Raw genomic sequence first — 20205 nt, forward strand, 5'->3', positions numbered from 1 at the left:
CTCCGGAAATTTGGGCCACCTGAGGTTCTTTAACGTGCACCTAAATCAAAGTACACGGGTGTTTTCGCATTTCGCCCCCACCGAAATGCGGCCGCTGTGACCGGGATTCGATCCCGCGACCTTGTGCACAGTAGCCCAACACCACAGCCACTGAGCAACCACGGCGGGTTTGGTCAAGTTGTTCTTTGCCGTGTCCATAGAATGTGCATTACACCAGCAGAGCAAACATTTTTCTTTAAGCTGCACACCTCCACCCTGCCAGTTACAGCGTGGGTTCAGGAAAAATGACTCTCTGTACGCTGGAATACAAATTGTAAACTTTGAAATGAACCCGAGACAATAGAACATTGATTTTTTCTTTGTCGTGACGCATTTAATTTTTGGGTCATTTTACAAAGAACTATCAAAAAATACTTTCATCTCGCATATTATGGTATCCGGTTCCTTCCTTTCAAACAGACAGCCAGTAATACACAATATGATTTGTTTATGTTATTAGGACTCCACTCATTATGGAGAAGTCGAATTATCGATAGACATGCTGACCCGCCTCGCTCGACAAGGTCTATCTTCCGAGAAGGGATTGCTCACAGGTGTAGTGTGATTGCTACATTCGATCCCATACCTGAATGGATTTCGCGTCTGGACGCTCGTGCTTGTTTGCCAGAATTTCGAACTTTCATTGGACTGCATACTATGTGTGCATTTGTTTTTCATGTATATTGAAATGTCACGTAACAGTATTGGTTTGACATTACTCATAATTCCATGCAATAGACAAAAAAGTTCGGGCTGTTGACGAGAGAAGAGGCTTGTTCGAACGGCCACGTTTGCGATGCGCTCCGCTGGAAACAGCGCATCTGCCCTCGGCCGAGGATCGCACCCACCGTCAACTACTGATTCCGGTAATTATAAAGTCGTTCTTCCTCGTCTACCGACTGGCAACACCGTTCTCAATTCAGTTTTCCTGCATGCTGACCTGGCACGGCGGCCGTATCGGGCCCCGGACTTTCGCGATGCTCTCCTTTCAGTGCGAAATGCAACTGATATCCTAGGCGCTGGACAATACCAGATGAGCCATTTGTTGTGGTGACATGTGTTAACAGCATCGTGAAACAGAAACTTGTCGACAAAGGCGAGTTGTTCGTGAAGGGCCTCAAGTGCCTTATCATAGACCCGGAATGCAAGAATATCAAGATGAAGCTTCTTTGGCTTCCCCCACACCTCAACAGAGACGGATTGTTGAAGCGCTAGAGCCATATGGCACAGTGCAGTCCATCACGAGTGAAATGTGGCGGTGTGACGGCATGGAGGGCTGGCAAGTGACTGATCAAGACGTAGCGTTCACATTGAAAAATAGAGTTTCTGCCAGTAATCTGCAACATCTGTTGAGCATATACGGCCACCAGTGCCTTATCTTGGTACCTGGCCGACCATCACTTTGCCTCCGGTGCAACAGAGTTGGGCACATCCGGCGACAATGTAGAACACCACGCTGCAGTAACTGTCATCGCTACGGTCACCCTGCAGATGCATGCGTTGGAACCTACGCTGACAAGCTTCGTGGAAATAGACCAGCTGAGGATGATACCATCACCGATCATCTAATGGACGTGAGCGATGCTGTGGATGCAACTGGAGCAACACTCCCTGAGACTCATCGGCAACAGATTAAGCCATCATCGGGGGACATTAGCCACAGCCAGATGCCTGCGAGCGAGGATGAGACTAAGGCGCCTGACGACGAACCAACTGTGTCATGGGCAGAATCGCCACCAGTTCAAGATCGCCCCCCTTCAGTGGAATCTGGATCGACGTGCAAGGCCACTAAGAAGCGTCCAGCCCCATTTTACAATCCATCGCCCTCGCAAAAGGAGGCTCGCGTTTTCAAAGTGTCAAAGTTGACAAAACCGCTCCGGGGAACGCCTACTCCTGCAGATGTCCTTTGTGTTAACGTGCACCAAAAGGTACATAATGCATCACCTCCTCAAGAAGGGAGTGGGGCATCTCTGGAGCAGCGTTTACACACTGCACCTACATAGGTAATCACGGCGGGCGCTCTTCCCTTCCATTTTCGTACTTTAACTGCCCGTGGCTTACGAAATAAGCGACGGCAAGTACAGCTTCTTCATTTGTTACGCAATAGAATATTAGATATTGCTGCTATCCAAGAAACAAGGACTGAATCGGACGAAAACACAGAAGTAGCTCTATCTCCATTCCTATCTGGCTATAATGTTTGTGTCAGCCACGCAGTAGGCGTTTCCGCAGGCTGTATGTTATTTGTTAGAAAACATTTACCATGTGATTTGCTACATTTGTTTACAGATAGGGAAGAGCGCCAAATCTGCAGCGATATTGATATCAGTGGTATGAGCTTTAGATTTGTGTGTGTTTATGCTCCGAACAAGTTACGTGAACGCGAGTGTTTCTTCTTATATCTAGAACATCATTTCTGTACTGATCGTGCATTGGTACTCTTTGGAGATATTATTGTGTATGTAACGCGCAAGATCGTACGTCCCTAAAGCTGAGACATGATCCAAGTAGTGATGCATTCCAACGCCTGATATGTGATCATCAGCTTGTGGACATTGGAGAAAATGAAAAGGCGGGATGTCGATATACGCACTTCCAGGGTACCTCGCATGCAAGGCTTGATCAAATTTACGTTTGACTTGGCGCGCTACCTCTTATTCATGGTTATACTGTGCACCCTATATACTTTAGTGACCATTGCCTAGTCTCAGCATCCTTTGGCAGCCGTTGGTATCAAAGTCGGCGTATGTGCTGGGAGCTTTCGAAGTTTATTAACCAATTACTTTCGCGTGAGTGTTTCTTAAATCGTGTTACTGAGCTTATAGGTCGTGTCGTGCCGGACTTGCCACTCTTTGCTGTGTGGGAATTATTCAAACAGGAAGTTAAAATTATAGCTATTGAAGAATCATCAATATTGACTTTTGAAAAAAAAGAATAATTACAAAGCATTGTATAACCGTCTGAGTGAATTGCATGAGCTTGAATGCCTACATCCGGGTCAACATATTGATGATATTTATAAGGTCAAGGCACAGTTACAAGCTTTGAACGCAGAAAAATACAGAGGTGCACTAGTGCGTGCGCGAGAGCAGCGTTTCCTGGAAGAACAGCCTTACAGTAGGGCCCTTGGTGATGAAAGCCGACACGCACTGTCGAAACAAATATAGAGTAGGATGGAATCATTGTTAATTAGCCTACTATAATAACTAAAGCGTTTTTCGACCATTATCGAAAGCGATTTCGAGACCATGAGATATTGGATACAGATGCTGACAAAAAAACTGTATCGTTGCTGCCCCAGTTAAATCAGGATTATTACAATTATGCAAATGAAAACATTTATAATAATTAGGTAACTCCAAGCATCGATTTGTTAGCGAAGGGCAAGGCACCCGGCCCGGATGGCCGGGTGCCATCCGGACCGGGTGCCAATTTTATGAGTGTTTTCGTTCCCTCTTATCACCATTATTACTTCAGGTGTACCGTGAGGCCTTGGAAGTAGGGTACCTAACCGCCACAATGTACGAAGGACAGACCATCCTTATAACCAAAAGCGATGATGAGACAAAATTGCAAAAAGTTGACGGATATCGGCCTATCTCCTTATGCAATGTTGATTATAAAATTTTTGCTAAGGTATTAGCTAACCGTTTGCATGTTGTAATAAGATCTGTGGTCGGTGATCATCAAACATGTGGCATCAGGGGCCGCTCCATTCAGACGAACATTCATGTTGCGATGTCTTTGCTAGAGTGTGTAGGTGAGGGGTTTGTACAGGTGGCAATGGTGCAGCTAGAGCTGGCTAAGGCATTTGACAGGGTGAATCACTCATTCCTGTTTACTGTACTAGAGCATATAAATATCGTATCCCTGCACCTTAGAGGTGTCAGGATATGTTATGCTAATGGTTCAACAAAGCTCATAGTGAATGCCTCTCTCTCCGATTCGATTTGGCTTGCATCATCAGTACGACAAGCATGCGCTTTGTCACCGCTTCTGTTCTGCTTGTATTTAGAACCACTTTGTAGGAGCATTCTTAAAGAACAAAATTTCCAAGGGTTTAAATTACTGACTAATGAGGTTCGGGTTCTTGCGTGTGCAGACGACGTGGCCTTTTTTTGTACAGATAAAAAGAGTCTAAAGACTGCTCTTGCAATTACAGAAGAATTTTGTGCGGCTTCTGGTGCAAGCGTTAACATTGAAAAAAGTTTAGGTTTTTGGTTTGAATTATGGGCCACAATGCCATCACATTACGCAGGCATTCAATAGAAAGAAGATCTGCGTTATTTAGGTGTGCCTCTCTCACAGTATAAAAATAGCAACGCTCATTGGTCGGGAGAAGTTGGCAAAATACAACGTAAAGTGAATTATGGCGAGGGTGGAATTTGTTGATCTTCTTTCGTGCTGAAGTGTGCAACGTGTGCTTAGCTTCCTGTCTTATGTATGTGCTGCAAGTACTGCACGGCTCACGAATTCCCCTTCGGGCACTGCCTCGCGTATTTGCAACATTTATTTAGAGTTCGAGTTCTGAATCGATGCGGCGCGACAATCTGTTCCTCCCCCTTGAAAGTGGTGGTCGAGGTTTAGTCCACCTCTTCGTCAGGCAAATTGTTTCACGCCTGTTTTTCTTCCGAGACAATGACCCCCCATATTTGCATGAAATGTTGCAACTCCGTTTAGTTCATTATATCTCTAATATAGCAGTGTCATCAAATGCCAAATATGTCCCACAGGCTCCCTGGGGCTTTCTCAAGTGGGTTGTTGACACATTTCTTTTCTTGAAAGTTAGATTCAGCCTTGGAGTACGTGTTCACTGCGAGTCGAAAAGCAATTTCTGCGGCCCTGGTGGACTATTTCCCCAGATCCTTTGTATCGTGCACCTTATTTAAGCCGACCTTATCAGGATGTACTTAAGCGCTTCCGAAAAATGTGTGTACCTCCTGGAGTAAAAATATTTTTCTTTAAATTAGATTCGGGAACACTCCCTGCTGAAGCTTGGCTGAATTCGAGGGGTTGCTTTGTGCCGTGGTCAACAAACAGTCGGCTCTGTCCATGTGCCGAAACCATAGATCACTGCCTCTAGACTGTAGGGACGCTGTATTTTTTTGGGACATTCTCCAACGGACGCTTAGAAATGACATTGACATGACTCCATATACAATTAGGTTTCTACCGTTTAAGGTTACGGGTGGTCCTCCCTATGACATATTCATAGTACTTGGTTTACATCGCCTATGGAGAAGTAGACTGTGTGATCACCATGCCGAAAGCCGGCGATATACAAAGTCCTTCTTTCGCGAAAGTGCTGCTTATGTAAGAAGTGTGTACGCTGCGCAGGAAACTCCGCCAGACTGGATGCACTTGTTGGATACATGTGGGTGTTTGCCTGAGTTTTAAGTGTGTAGTTGTGTCCACTTTGTAATAGACCTTCAGTTCTCTTTTCCATGTAATACAGGAAAAAAAAAGTTCGGGCTGGTGCAGTGGTAAGATGCTGGGCTTGAAATCCTCAGGTCCGAAGTTCGAATCCTCGGCGGGGAAGTTATTTTTTTTCATGTTTTTCTTTTTTGTACTAACAAACTTACATAGCCTTAAAGAGGTCTCTGTCAATTTTTATTTAAATATTCATCAAAAACTACAGAACTTTACACTACAGGACGTCACACTACAGACAACACCAGACAACGTCAGACAAAAGAACGACAGAAACAACGTTCCAAAATATGACAGACTGAAATTTCCTGTTGTGTTTTTCAAGTGCGAAGAACTGCAAGTCGTTCACACAACGGTTTGAGCTGTTTCTAAAGACAACCTGCCTTGCCAAGTGCATGTCCCAAGAAGCAAAGACAACAGTCCTGTTCAGCATAGCCGGTGAAGACGCAATAGAAGTATTCAAGAGAGTCAAACGAGTCAGAAGTGGTTTTATTTAGGCATAAACTTCAGCAACTTCTTCAGCAAACAACTTCTCGTTTGCTGAAGAAGTCGACAGGCACGACTACGAGATAGTCGTCGCGAAGTTCCAGGAGCACTGCGTCGAACAAGAAAATGAAGTCCATGAAAGGTATGTGTTCCGAACACGCCTACAGGCTGAGGCTGAGCCGTCAGAGCTATTCCTGCGAGAAGTAATGAAACAGGTGTCGCTTTGCAACTTTGGTATTTTGACTGACGGCATTGTTCAGGACCAAATCATCTTTGGGACGAATTCACCTCGGCTACAAGAGAAAATGCTCAGAGATAAAGACCTAAGCCTACAAAACCAAGAAAAGTATGTGAAAGGCGACAGAGACAGTGGGTGGTTTTGGCTGCTACTGTTGATAGCTAGTGCACATACAGAAGGCACACGTGACGATACGATACAGAGGTATCTTGCTGAGGGAAGCAGTTTTATTCCTCTTTCTATTGCCCCTTTTTCCTTACCCGCCGTGTAGGGTAGCAAACCAGACGCTCGTCTGGTTGACCTCCCTGCTTTTCCTCTCCTTGCTCTCTCTTGATTCCGTTGCTGTTCATAAAGAAAGCTCTTATAAAGCCTCAGAGATAATGTGAATACTGAAGACTTTCCCTCAGAACAATACGTAGTATCCTTATGACATTCAAGCAGCTTTTCAAAAGGATGAAAATGAATGAGACTTCACTGTTTCGAGCACTGGGTTATTGCAAGCAACTTAACCAAGCGTCAAATTTCGGTAATACAGTCCGTTCACGAATACCAGATTAGATTTTACCTGATTAGAGTGTACTTTGAGGCTTCCCTTGCAGTTTCATATTTTTGGTGATTCAGTGAAACTGAAATGGTTCCTATTAGCATACTCTAAAACTGGTCTAACACAGGTTACCTACGTGAGTACATTAACAGATTAGGATCCTTGCCTTAGTTCCTAGGGAAAGAACGATAACCTCTCCACTAGTTGCATAGCTTTGCGGTAATCTGGGGTATTCAGCTCCGCTTTAAGGTAACGTGCTGATGGAGCTAGAACCACACGCATGTAAACGATATTGGGCGATAGATTTGATAGCTTCCTGCTTTACGCTTGCCACTGCGAATACGAAATTCTAGCACCCTGTTTTGTTATTTAACAAACAAACGTACTCCTTACAACGCATTTAATGTTCGTCAAGAGGCTACGCCACCACCCTACGTTCTGCGCAGCATATTGATTTAAGGTTCTTGATAGAGATTCACACCACACTAACAGTGCGAGACACATGACGAGAACGTAGACGACATCCATGTCTGTTAAAATGCTACGATGCTACGTACACACGGAAAGGCTGCCCCTTAATATTGTATTCTTAGCTTTTGCGCATTTAAAAACATTCAGAGAAGATTTCTACGCATAATTACAGCACAAGCGCAGTTAATGACCAAACAGGTTAGCGTTAAGATGGAAGTTTTCAAAACAAATTCCATTTCATGCTAAGTAATCACGCACAAATGATTTGCGGCTTCCTTCAGGGGCAGACATGGACTTTTGGGTTGGGACTTGCAGCTACGTGGGATGCAAGAATATGAATGGGAGCAGGCAATGCTTATGCGTAATTACGAGCAATATACGCACAACGCTTCTTCAGAAAGTGAGGCTAAGCACAGGTAACGCGAGGATCTGACTGCGCTGACACGACGACTTCGCTGCAGCCGAATTCCGACTACAGCATATGCGGTGAGGGTAGCTATATGGGCTTGTGGGTAGGTCATGTTGTAATTTCTTGTAGTGCAGGCAGAATAACACAGACATAGAAGGAGCATGGGACAACACACAGCACTGATCGATCAGCTGCGAAGAGCTCTTGTTTACGTATGCCGTCTGTCTTCGCACTGAACTGCAAAGCAAACTTAAATTTCAAAACATTCCAAAATTGCAGAAGAGGCATATTACTTCCTCCTAATAAAGACAGGCCAATAATATCAAACCTCAGCAGTCTTTTTCGTTACATTTGAAAAATTGTTTCGTTTGTGCCACAGTACTTGGCAGCCGGCAACCCTGGGCGTCACTTCAGCTGGGTTGTTGAAATCGCAATCGTCTGAAATGAGCCCTCTAAAAATCGCACTGAGACACGTGGGAGTCCACTGATTCCTTTCACTGCAGTAGCAACATCTGAAACAGCCTTTGCGCGTTGAACTCGATGTCTTCTGAATCCATACGACATCAGCGCAGAGGATCTATATCAGTCTCGCCACAATGTTGCGCCCTTCAGACCAGCACACTCGTTCATACCTGCCATGCTACAGGTATTGCTTTCACGTCTGCAATATGATTCAGTTTTATGCAGATGCTCTGCTGTTGCCTTCCAAACGTAGTGCTTCTCGTCTCGCATCATAGCTGAAGTTCTCCACTAATTATCAACTAAACACAAGGTTGCTACGGATCATGAGCGCCTGACAAACTGGCTTACTGAATGGCGGAACAGCACATAACCATCATCATGATCATCATCAGCCTGGTTACGCCTACTGCAGGGCAAAGGCCTCTCCCATACTTCTCCACCTACTGCGGTCATGTACCAATGCACTAATCTCATCCGCCCACCTAACTTTATGCCGCCCCCTGCTACCCCCTGCTACCCCCTGCTACCCTTGGAATCCACTCTGTAACCCTTGATGACCATCGGTTATCTTCCCTCCTCATTGCTTGTCCTGCCCATGCCCATTTCTTTTTCTTGATTTCAACTAAGATGTCATTAACTCGCGTTTATTCCCTCACTAAATCTGCTCTTTTCTGATCCCTTAACGTTACACTCATCATGCTTCTTTCTATAGCTCGTTGCGTCGTCCTCAATTTAAGTAGAACCCTTCTCGTAAGCCTCCAGGTTTCTGCCCCGTACATGAGTACTGGTAAGACACAGCTGTTATACACTTTTCTCTTGAGGGATAATGGCAACTTGCTGTTCATGATCTGAGAATGCCTGCCAAACGCACCCCAGCCCATTCTTATTCTTCTGATTATTTCAGTCTCATGATCCGGATCCACGGTCACTACCTGTCCTAAGTAGATGCATTCCCTTACTACTTCCAGTGCCTCCCTACCTATCGCAAACTGCTGTTCGCGTCCTAGACTGTTAAACATTACTTTAGTTTTCTGCAGATTAATTTTTAGACCCACCCTTCGGCTTTGCCTCTTCAGGTCAGTGAGCATGCATTGCAGTTGGTCCCCTGAGGTAGCCGGAAGTGGACATAACCATGGGCTTTTGATAAATGTTTCCGCCGACCATCTCTAATGGAACATTACTTTGCGTCTTGTTATACTTTGGCACCTAATTTATCGTGTCATGACGTCGTCGGCTTTTCCCTCTTTTATCTATAATTAGTGTGAACCAATCTTACCTATGAACACCTTGCTCCGAGCCTCTCTGTACTTACCGTTGAAGTAAGCGCAAGGTGAGATTGACATGGGCAACAGCTGCACACTAAATTGCCTGTAACCGGCTCACATCTTTTGCGGATTTGAAAGCGGTGTCATTACTTTTCTGCTTTCCGTGGATCCTCTGGTTGTCTTCTCGAAGACTGTTCGCGAATTTTCTATCACGTTGCTATGGTCCCTACAACGTTTTTTCGCGCGCTCACCCACAAGTGTTTTATTACATGTTGACACACGTCGCCCCCATCACTTAATACCCGTGCCACACGGGCACAGAAAATGGCATTAACTTCATAATGCCTTATTAGTTAATGTCATTTGCGTGGTGTCACACGAGCAAATCAAAGGGCATTCGCCGTGATGCCATTCGTTATTTAATGCGTTCGCCAGAACTCATTCGACTGAAATATGCGTACTCTCGATGCCGTAGCTTCGCAAGCCACATCGTTGATAGTATGTATTTCTCAGTGTAAGTAATGTATTTGAAACGTTTAAACCTGTAATAAAATATTTGCACATAATTTTGAAGTGCAACTGGCACTTTTACGAGAATGAAACCTTTCTATTTAATAATTTATTCATACCTAAAATACCCCATATAGGGTTTTACATGAGGGGTGGGTATATTTAGGTCATATTTTCAACGAATACGTTGAACGATGAATGACTAGAGTGGTGCACCGATCGGTCAGGTAGGTGATTCCAGCCTTTCGCTGTTTTAACGAAGAAAGAGTTAAGATGAGCGGTGGTGCCAGCTGGAGGGGGATAAACAGCTTTTGAATGGCTATGACGAGATGAAGTGCGACGCGCAGGTGTGATGTCGGTCGGGTGAAGCTGCGAGTGAGAGAACACGTGAGAATCTTTGAGAAGACGAGGACTGTTGCAGCTAGCGAAGTTGCGCAAAAGGTTGGCAACCTGTGAAACAGACGAATGTCACGTGGGGATGGGTTATATTTGTTGCACGGTAAGTCTTTCGTGGCACGCAGGATGTTCACGTGCAGTCTTTGTGTTCATGGACTCCACGTGATAAGGCGAAATTTCTCAGGTTGGCGTTGCGACCGTCTTCCTGCGGCAGGCCCCATTTCGTTCCTGGGCTTCGGATTTGACATACATTGGCCACAGTTACTGTGGTCGATTCTAAAAGACAACAAGAAACTCAAGCTAACTGTATCATAGTATGCTTAGTTTTATATTTCGTTGTTTATTAGGACAGTTTGGACTTGTAAAGGCATATTTATTTTTTCATTCATGCCCTAACATTGCTTACTTCATAAGACACTGTCATCGACATCATTGGGTCAAACGTCCTTAAATTTTACGCATGGCAGCTCCGCCGACAGAAATGTTATTGAGGAACTCAAGGCCTTAACTACTGAATGCCACTTTCTGCACCCATGTGGCACAGGTATAAGACCCAGACGACGAACAATGCGAACAAATAAAGAAGTTGGTAGTCCTCTTTGCTGACAGTATGTCCTATTTACATACTCAAATAATACACATTTGGGCAGTTTTTCCTTACTTTTTTTATGAACAGAAAACGGGACACTAAAATCAATGATGTCTCTGTATGTATAACAATTAAAGATAAAATCCTTATCATCAATCCATGGTCAATGCAAATAGCAAATGTAATGAAAATCTTCTCGCTATCTTGCTTTCAACATGTATACCATATGCGCAAGAATGCATTGTGCTGATATTTCCACTCATGAAAATAGAATACGACAAAACACCATGTTAACTATTAGAAATAAAGATACTAAGTGCAATGTTTTGTTGTCGAAAGAAAAATCAACTACTTATGAAGTGGTGAATGGTGTGATAGACAGCCATGGTCTAAAAGGATTTCCGCCTTTTAAAAAAGGAGAGCGTAGCCCCACACATGAATGCCATTTACCGTGAGGTTACTGGATATAAATGCATAAAAGATAAGAAAACAAAAAGGTATACCTTGTCTCACAGGACATACACAAATATGGTAAAATGCTATCGTAGAAACTGCATTTCTTAAACACATCATTAATAGCCTTTTTTATAAATACCAGTGGACAATTAGGCAGAAGTCGTCACTAACTTGAATATGAGCATTTTATTTTATTGCGATCGTCACGCCAAAATGATAGCTATTAATTCAAGAGGAAATTTTTTGTCTTACCTCGGTCAGAACGAAGGCCTTGGTTCAGATTTCAGGAAGTTGATTTTGAGTCCGTCTTTCGGACTTTAGCTTTACTTATTTCAGGCGCTGACACCCTGCCGCAGAGTTGAGTAAATGCCGCAATCAAAAAGTGTTAAGGTAACATTTTGTGGTATACCAGAAATGTTCATATGCTACATATATTTGGCTTCATCTGGCTCACAGAATGTTAGATTGCGTTCATTCTACGTAGGAGTTCATGTGCAATCAACTCTTTAGTGCTCTGTGGAAAGCGCCCATGAACTTAAGAGGAAGCTTTAGCTCGGGCCAAACTCCGACGCGGCCTGTTCAAATACATGTAAAACGTAAGAACTTTTTTTCTGAGAAAAGCCCCGGACCGATTTCAACAAGATTTGTTGCATTTGAGAGAAAGCTAAATTATAGTGACTGTTGGAAGCGGAATTTTGATTTAAGGTTGATTTTTTTAAAGATTTTGAAAATTTCGAAAGTTTCAAAAGTATAGACGCACGAAGTTTCCACGTTTATGGCTCTGAATCAAGAGGTATCGCGGTTGTGTAAACGGCATCCTTTAGACCATTGAAAGCGGACAAATTTGTTATGTCATCTTATATGTTGCATGAAGTTACTTTGTCTACGAGGGTTCTGCAAAAGCGGTATTTCCGTATTAGAAGAGTTTTCTAGATTCGGTGTCCAACATATAAATTTCCTCCGCTTTAAATGTATTATTAGATGCACTTCATATCATTGTCAGATCACTTTTCATTGCTGAGTTACACAGTTATAAACTCGATAGTTTCATTTTCTGGAAATTTGCAATTTTTGCCGCTTATTTATAAAAAATTTATGGCTTAAATAAAAATTCAAAACCAAAATTACAAGATTTGCGGTTTTATTTTAAATGCAACAAACTTCTTCAAATTTGGCGCAGTGGTTGCCGAGAAAAACGAATTCTCCTTTTACATGTACTTAGAAAGGATCACTCGAGCTAAAGCTTCCTCTTAAGGCTTCGCTAGAACTTTCCACAGTAGGCTGTAAGTGACAGCACGACTACTGGAATGATGTTTTCTATTTTTATATTGGTTACTGAACCAAAACACAGATGGGTGATGGCAGCAGCTAAATTTATACTTATTGGCAACCGTTTCATTAAATGTGTTACCATCAGCGCTTTTACATTATCAGGACAAATGTGCTACACATATGAAGTTGGGGTAACTCAACATGCGCCTGTTAATTAGTTCAACAGGATGTACACCATAGTGCGCTTATCGAAGGTAACTGAAATGTGTTTGACAACGGTACCACCCCTTGTCCTGCGTGCACATTTCCTGCATTTATGCCACAATGTCGAGCGTACATTCACGCTAGGTATGTCCGTGCAACCTTTGTACAGTATGCAGCGTAGTAATTCTCAGGTAGTCCAAGAACCAGTCCCGATGTCATCCATCCCTGTGCTTCGATGTTCGGCACCATACACATTGTTGTCAACTACAGATCAGCATCAACCTGTTGATCTCTTTTCTTGTTTTGCCGTGCCCTCTATGCTTTCGTGAAGCGCTCTCGAGGCAGACCCGTCGCCTCAGTGATAAACGCCATGTTTTGGGTCACATCCGCGTAGACTGCTGGCACTCCAAGTTGGCCGCAGGGCAGGTCGCCGTACGAGACCAGACCCACGAGCATGGGGCGTCCCTCACTGTTGCGCTTGCACACCAGGGGCCCACCGTCGTCTCCCTGCAATTCCCAAATTCAGTGTGCGATGTGCTTTGTTTAGGGTAAAACAGCACCACTTCATTTTCAACGCTTAAATTTTCAGCGCACCAGAAGAAATGCTGTAAACTACAATTCAAGAATTTCTCCAAATTGGGAGTCAGTACGAAAAGCAAATGGGAGCATGGACGCAGCGACCAGAAAGTGTGCAAGAAATGCCGCCCACGTAAATATCCGAAGACCTTCAAAATATTGTGTAAATTTAGGAAATAAATAATTGCACTCACTGAATGTACAAAATAAATGTCGTGGTTATTAAGTGTAACAATACTGTGCCATTAGTTCAACGTAATGAGAAAAATGAGTTCAAAAATAAACGAATTTTATACGTATAAATGAGAATATCAGAGGAGTATTGCGTCTGTCACTTTTTACTTAGACTAAGTCCATCCGTTATTGCGATATTCCCATGACTAATTAGCAGGGATATTTCGCAGCCTGGTAGGCACTCCATAATTTCAGCACTCTTGTTTAACGGTTTACCCAGGGCATTACTGGTTGTGGGTGATGTGTGGGTTGCTGCACAAAATAATGGCGAGTTCTTGTTTCAAGACAGCAGCCTCAATATCATCATCATAATCACCATCATCATCATCATCATCATCATCATCTTCATCAGCCTGGCTACACCCACTGCAGGGCAAAGGCCTCTCCCATACATCTCCAACTACCCCGGTCATGTGCTAATCGTGGTCCTGTTGTCCCTGCAAATTTCTTCATCTCATCCACCCACCTATCTTTCTGCCGCCCCCTGCTACGCTTCTCTTCCCTTTCAATTCAGCGCGTAACCCTTAATGACCATCGGTTATCTTCCCTCCTCATTACATGTACTACGCATGCTCATTTCTTTTTCTTGATTTCAACTAAGATGTCATTAACTGGCGTTTCTTCCCTCACCCAATCTTCTCTTTTCTTATCCCTTAACGTTACACCCATCATTCTTCTTTCCATAGCTGGTTGCATCGTCCCGAATTTAAGTAGAACCCCTTTCGTAAGCCTCCAGGTTTCTGCTCCGTACGTAAGTTCTGTAAAGACACAGCTGTTATGCATATTTCTCTTAAGGGATAACGACAACCAGCTATTCACGATCTGAGAATACCTGCCAAATGCACCCAAGCCCATTGTTATTCTGATTATTTCAGTCTCATGATCTGGATCCGCGGTCACTACCTGCCCTAAGTAGATGTATTCCCTTACCACTTCCAGTGCCTCGCTACCTACGGTAAACTGCTGTTCCGTTCCGAGACCATTAAACAAACTTTAGTTTTCTGCAGATTAATTTTTGGGCCCATCCTTCTGCTTTGCCTCTCCAGGTTAGTGACCATGCATTGCAATTGGTCCCCAGAGTTACTAAGCAAGGCAATATCATCAGCGAATCGCAAGTTACTAAGGTATTCTTCATTACCTCTTATCCCCAATTCTTCCCAATTCAGGTCTCTGAATACCTCCTGTAAACACGCTATGAATAGCATTGGACAGATCGTATCTCCCTGCCTGTCGCATTTCTTAATTGGGATTTTGTTGCTTTCTTTATGGAGGACTACGGTGGCTGTGGAGCCGCTGTAATCTTTCAGTATTCTTACATACGGCTCGTCTACACTATGATTCCGTAATGCCTCCATGACTGCTGAGGTGTCGACTGAATCAAACGCTTTCTCGTAATCAATGAATGCTATATGATTAGGGTAGGTTATACTCCGCACGTTTCTCTATAACCTGATTGATAGTGTGAATATGGTCTATTGCTGAGTAGCCTTTCGCGAAATGCTGCCTGGTCCTTTGGTTGACAGCAGCCTAAGGTGTTCGTGATTCTGTTTGCGATTGCCTTAGTAAATACTTTGTAGGCAACGGATAGTAAGCTGATCGGTCTATAATTTTTCAAGTCCTTGGCGCCCCCTTTCTTATGGATTAGGATTATATTGGCGTTCTTCCAAGATTTCGGTACGCTACAAGTCATGAGGCATTGCGTATACTGGGTGGCCAGCTTTTCTATACCGATCAGCCAACCATCTTTCAACAAATCTGCTGTTACCTGATCCTCCCCAGCTGTCTTCCCGCTTTGCATAGCTCCCAAGGCTTTCTTTACTTCTTCCGGCGTTACTTGTGGGATTTCAAATTCCTCTAGATTATTTTTGCTTCTATTATCGTCGTGGGTGCCACTGGTACTGTATAAACATCTATATAACTCCTCAGCCACTTGAACTATCTCACCCATATTAGTAATGATACGGTCGGCTTTGTCTCTTGACGCATCCATCTCATTCTAGTTTCTAGTTTCTAATTTCTTGTTGATTGCTTTTAGGCTTCCTCCGTTCCTGAGAGCATGTTCAATGCTATTCATATTATATTTCCTTATGTCAGCTGTCTTACGCTTGTTGAATAACTTTGAAAGTTCTGCCAGTTCTATTCTAGCTGTTCATATATGGGTGTTTGTTATTCAGATATTTCGTCTCCTGCGATAGCTTACAGGTATCCTTTCTAAAGAAGTTACTACCGACTTCTATTGCACACTCCTTAATGATGCTCATAAGATTGTCGTTCATTGCTTAAACACTAAGGTCCTCTTCCTGAGTTAAAGCCGCATACCTGTTTTGTATCTTGATCCGGAATTTCTCTATTTTCACTCTTACAGCTATCTCATTCATCGGCTTCTTATGTACCAGTTTCTTCCGTTCCCTCCTAAAGTCTAGGCTAATCCCAGTTCTTACCATCCTATGGTCACTGCAGCGCACCTTGCCGAACACGTCCACATCTTGTATGATACCAGGGTTAGCGCAGAGTATGAAGTCCATTTCATTTCTAATAATGATATTTGGGGTTTTACGTGCCAAAACCACTTTCTGATTATGAGGCACGCCGTAGTGGAGGACTCCGGAAATTTTTGACCACCTGGGGTTCTTTAACGTGCACCTAAATCTAAGCACACGGGTGTTTTCGCATTTCGCCCCCATCGAATTGCGGCCGCCGTGGCCGGGATTCGATCCCGCGACCTCGTGCTCAGCAGCCCAGCACCATAGCCACTGAGCGACCACGGCGGGTCATTTCATTTCTGGTCTCGCCATTCGGGCTCCTCCATTCGCACTTTCAGCTATCCCGCTTGCGGAAAAAAAAGTATTCATTACCCGCATATTATTCTGTTCTGCAAACACTACTAATAACTCTCCAGGGCTATTCCTAGAACCTATGCCATATTACCCCACTGACTTGTCTCCAACCTGCTTCTTGCCTACCCTGGCACTGAAGTCGCCCATCAGTATAGTGTATTTCGTTTTCATTCTACCCATCGCCGATTCCACGTCTTCATAGAAGCTTTCGACTTCCTGATCATCATAACTGGATGTAGGGGCGTAGACCTGTACTACCTTCATTTTTACCTCTTATGAAGTTTCTCAACAAGACCTGCCACCCTCTCCTTAATGCTATAGAATTCGTGTTGTTACCAGCTATATCTTTATGAATCAGGAATCTGACTCCTAGTTTTCGTCTCTCCGCTAAGCCCCGGAAGCACAGGACGTGCCCGCTTTTAAGTGCTGTATATGCTTCTTTTGTCCTCCTAACTTCACTGAGCCCTATTATATCCCATTTGCTGCCCTCTAATTCCTCCATTAGCACTGCTAGACAAGCCTCACTAGATAACGTCCTAGCGTTAAGCGCAGCCAGGTTCAGATTCCAATGGTGGCCTGTCCGGACCCAGAGATTCTTAGCACCCTCTGCTGCGTAACAGGTTTGACCGCCGCCGTGGCCAGTTGCTTCGCAGCTACAGGGGTAGAAGGTAGAAGGAAACACCTGCAGACGTAGAAGTCCTCATCGAGGGCGACCAACGTCTATTGCATGACCATGAAACTTCCGTTTCATGGTCATGAAACCATGAAACAGAGCGATCGCTCGAGTGCACGGAGGGAAAGCAAAAGCGATGCTGACAAACCGCAGCCACGAGTTCTAAAACCCCAACAAAGCACCGACGACCGTACACATCGAGGAAACTGTGGAAACCAGTAATGTGTTTGTACTCTCGGATTCTGCCACGTCTAGCCCAACGATCATAGTTCCCGATCCAGACTTCGACATAAATCCAAGTAGCCCCATGAGTAAGCCGCAACATCTCCGAAGTCTTCCTCGACGATACAAAGACTGCTTTTCGACGTCATCGATCGAAGGTTCCACAAACACCGGTTGCAAAGCATCGCATACTAACCGAAGAGCGCGCTCGGCCACTCGCTAGAGTCCTTACTGAATTAGGCGCTCGAACGTGAAGCTATACGGCAGCAAATCAATGCAATACTTAGCTACAAGACCAACCAGCCGTCGAAAAGCCCGCGAGCATCTCGTGTTTTTCGTGAAGAAAAAGCTAGAAACCCGGCTTTTCTCCGTCGATTATCATCGAACGAACAAGATGACGAAGAAGGATGTATACCCCCTGCTACAAATATACGACGTATTGAATCGGCTCTGCAATGCTAAATAATACTCGTCGATGGATCTCAAGAGTGGCTACTGGCAAACACACCACTTTCATCACGCCAGACGGCCTTTATGAGTTCAAAGCCATACCATTCGGATTGTGTTCGGTGCCTGCAACGTTCCAGTGCGTGATAGATATTATATTAACAGGATTGAAGTGGCAGACCTGTCTCGTTTACTCTGATGATGTCGTCATCGTTGCGGGAAATTTTGATGATCACCTTAGGCCGTTTGCGATAGTACTAGAGGCCATCGAATCATCTGGGCTCACTCTGAAGCCAGAAAAGTGGCACTTCACTTACAATGAGCTTCTGTTTTTAGGCCACGTCATCAGCAAATGTGCAGTCAGCCCCGACCCGAAGAAGATAGCAGCCATCGCAAAATTCGAGCAGCCCATTGACAGAAGGAGTGCCTAGATTCTTTGGCATGTGAGCTAATAATAGGCGCTTAGTCAAGGCCTTTTCACGCATCGCTGAGCCGCTGAAACATTTAACTAAATGTGATGCCTAGTTCAAGTGCGAAATGCCGCAGGCCGACGCACTTCTGGACACATGGCGCGGTGAAGTCTCAGACTCCAAGAATATGACACCACTGTAATCCACATGTCTAGGCGAAAACACACTGACGTTGACTGCCTGTCTCGCGCTCCCGTGGACCTTCCGCCCCAAGATTATCTAGACAAGGACGTTTTACAGGCGTAAGTGCAGATGCGGTTGCCGAGCAGCGGCGAGCAGACCCTGAGCTCAGAAGCCCTGCTGAGTACTTGCAACACAGACCGACATTGTCACGAGGATATATAGGCACGCATTGTCTCCGTGTTTCTAACGAAACGACGTCCTCATGAAAAAAAAATTAGAGACCCTTCCGCTACAAGAAAATAGGGGCAAGCCAAGCTTGTCATGCGTGCACTTGACCTTCAAGACGGATAAGTAACCCACATGTAACGGTGCCGGATTGCTTCGGCCTCCCGCTCCCTCAGCTAGGGATCTTCTTCCCGTTGCTGTCGGATCGCCTTCGATCGGGAGGCTCTAACGGCTGGATCGGCGCGCCGACGGCGAGCCCTTTCACGGAGGAGTTCTCGCCGCCGCTCCTGCACGGAGCGTGGAGCGTGACAATCCCATCCGTTTTTCGAGACTCAAGAGAACGAAAACGAAGCCGGCGCAGCACGCGCGAAACCCCTTCCTGCCCTTTCCCTCTCCTGGGGTAGCGATACGGCTCTGATGTTTACCCGCTTAGCGTGATCGCGCCCCTCTGGAGTTTGAATCCTTGCTATGAACTCACGCTCTAGCGAAGGCGCAGCTGTCAACTAATAGAACCGCCCTTTCCCGTAGCTGCTCTGCTCTGCGAGCGAATTGGTTGTTTTGCGTGACTACATCGCTACCGAAACCGGTGAGCGAATACAAGCTTCGACTGAAAGAATTTTTCGCGAGCCCGCGCAAACTACGTTCTTTTTGTGCCCGCAGCACTCCGGTCAGAAGCGCTGCATGCCCTGCACGATGCTAAGACAGCCGATCACCTCAGGTTTTTCCTCACGCTCGCAAGAATACAAAAGAAGTAGTATTGGTCAGTGGGAGCTAATGCGAGGAAGACCCAGCTCCGTCAGCGTTGGGTTTTTGAAGTGTTCTTTGTATTTTTATATATTGCACTGGGCACGTTGTCTGGCCGGCAGCTAACTTCCTCCTCCTTGACAGGCGGTGCACGCGGAGCGAGTTGTGGCCTGCTGCCCGGGCCTGAGGCAAGGGGCGTTACAGCGCTCCCCCCTCCCCATGGAGCGAAAGTCAGAGGAGCCACCCAGTGAACGTGCTTGAATGTTACCACCTGGAGTTATGAAGGAATCGAGGCCAGGTTGAGTGGAGGGATCGCGGGTGCAAGAGCGGCGGCGTAGGCAGGTTTGAGTCGCTCAGCAAACACGAAGTCTTAGGCGTACGACGGAGTACGCGGAATGGTCTATCGTAGGCAGGGGTGAGGGGCGGATGCACGTGGCCACGCCGAACGAAGACATGGCTGCAGGAATTCATGCATATCCTGGCTGACACATACGGACCGGTGGCGCCGGTCAGCAACAATTACAGGAGCAAGGTCACGAAGCGTGGTGCGCAGCTCCTGGATGTAGGTGGAAGCATCATGGGTGCAGAGTGGCGACGACGGCATGAATAATTCTTCAGGAAGGCGCGGGGGAACGCCGTACACGAGTTTAGCCGAAGAGCAATCTAGGTCAGCCTTCAGTGCTGATCAGATGCCTAGAAGGACGAAGGGAAGGGGGAGCGTGGTATAGGCGGTATGAGTAGGTGAGCGCGGCACCTATTCAGTGCGAGCTTGGCCATGGATGAGAGCGAGGCCACGCCGTCTTCTCTGAGCGTTGCGTAGGAGCGGGAGGCTTTGAGCCATCGTCGCCAAGCGGCGTCTGACGACTCCACGGACATCGCCCGG

At 45.3% G+C, this 20205-nt stretch overlaps 1 protein-coding gene and 1 pseudogene across 1 annotated transcript in view; one reads left to right on the forward strand and one right to left on the reverse strand.

Moving 5' to 3' along the window:
* Window positions 1-835: 835 nt before the first annotated feature.
* Window positions 836-2042, forward strand: LOC142591624 (uncharacterized; annotated as a pseudogene).
* Window positions 2043-10897: 8855 nt separating this feature from the next.
* Window positions 10898-20205, reverse strand: part of LOC142590706 (inactive CLIP domain-containing serine protease A3-like) — a 113883-nt gene continuing 104575 nt past the window's right edge. The window contains exon 8 of the mRNA XM_075703122.1: window positions 10898-13278. Coding sequence (XP_075559237.1) covers window positions 13087-13278 — 192 coding nt within the window. The 3' untranslated portion in view covers window positions 10898-13086. The remainder of the gene's footprint in view (window positions 13279-20205) is intronic.

The sequence above is a fragment of the Dermacentor variabilis genome, chromosome 8, assembly GCF_050947875.1.
Source record: "Dermacentor variabilis isolate Ectoservices chromosome 8, ASM5094787v1, whole genome shotgun sequence".
In the NCBI taxonomy this organism is placed as follows: domain Eukaryota; kingdom Metazoa; phylum Arthropoda; class Arachnida; order Ixodida; family Ixodidae; genus Dermacentor; species Dermacentor variabilis.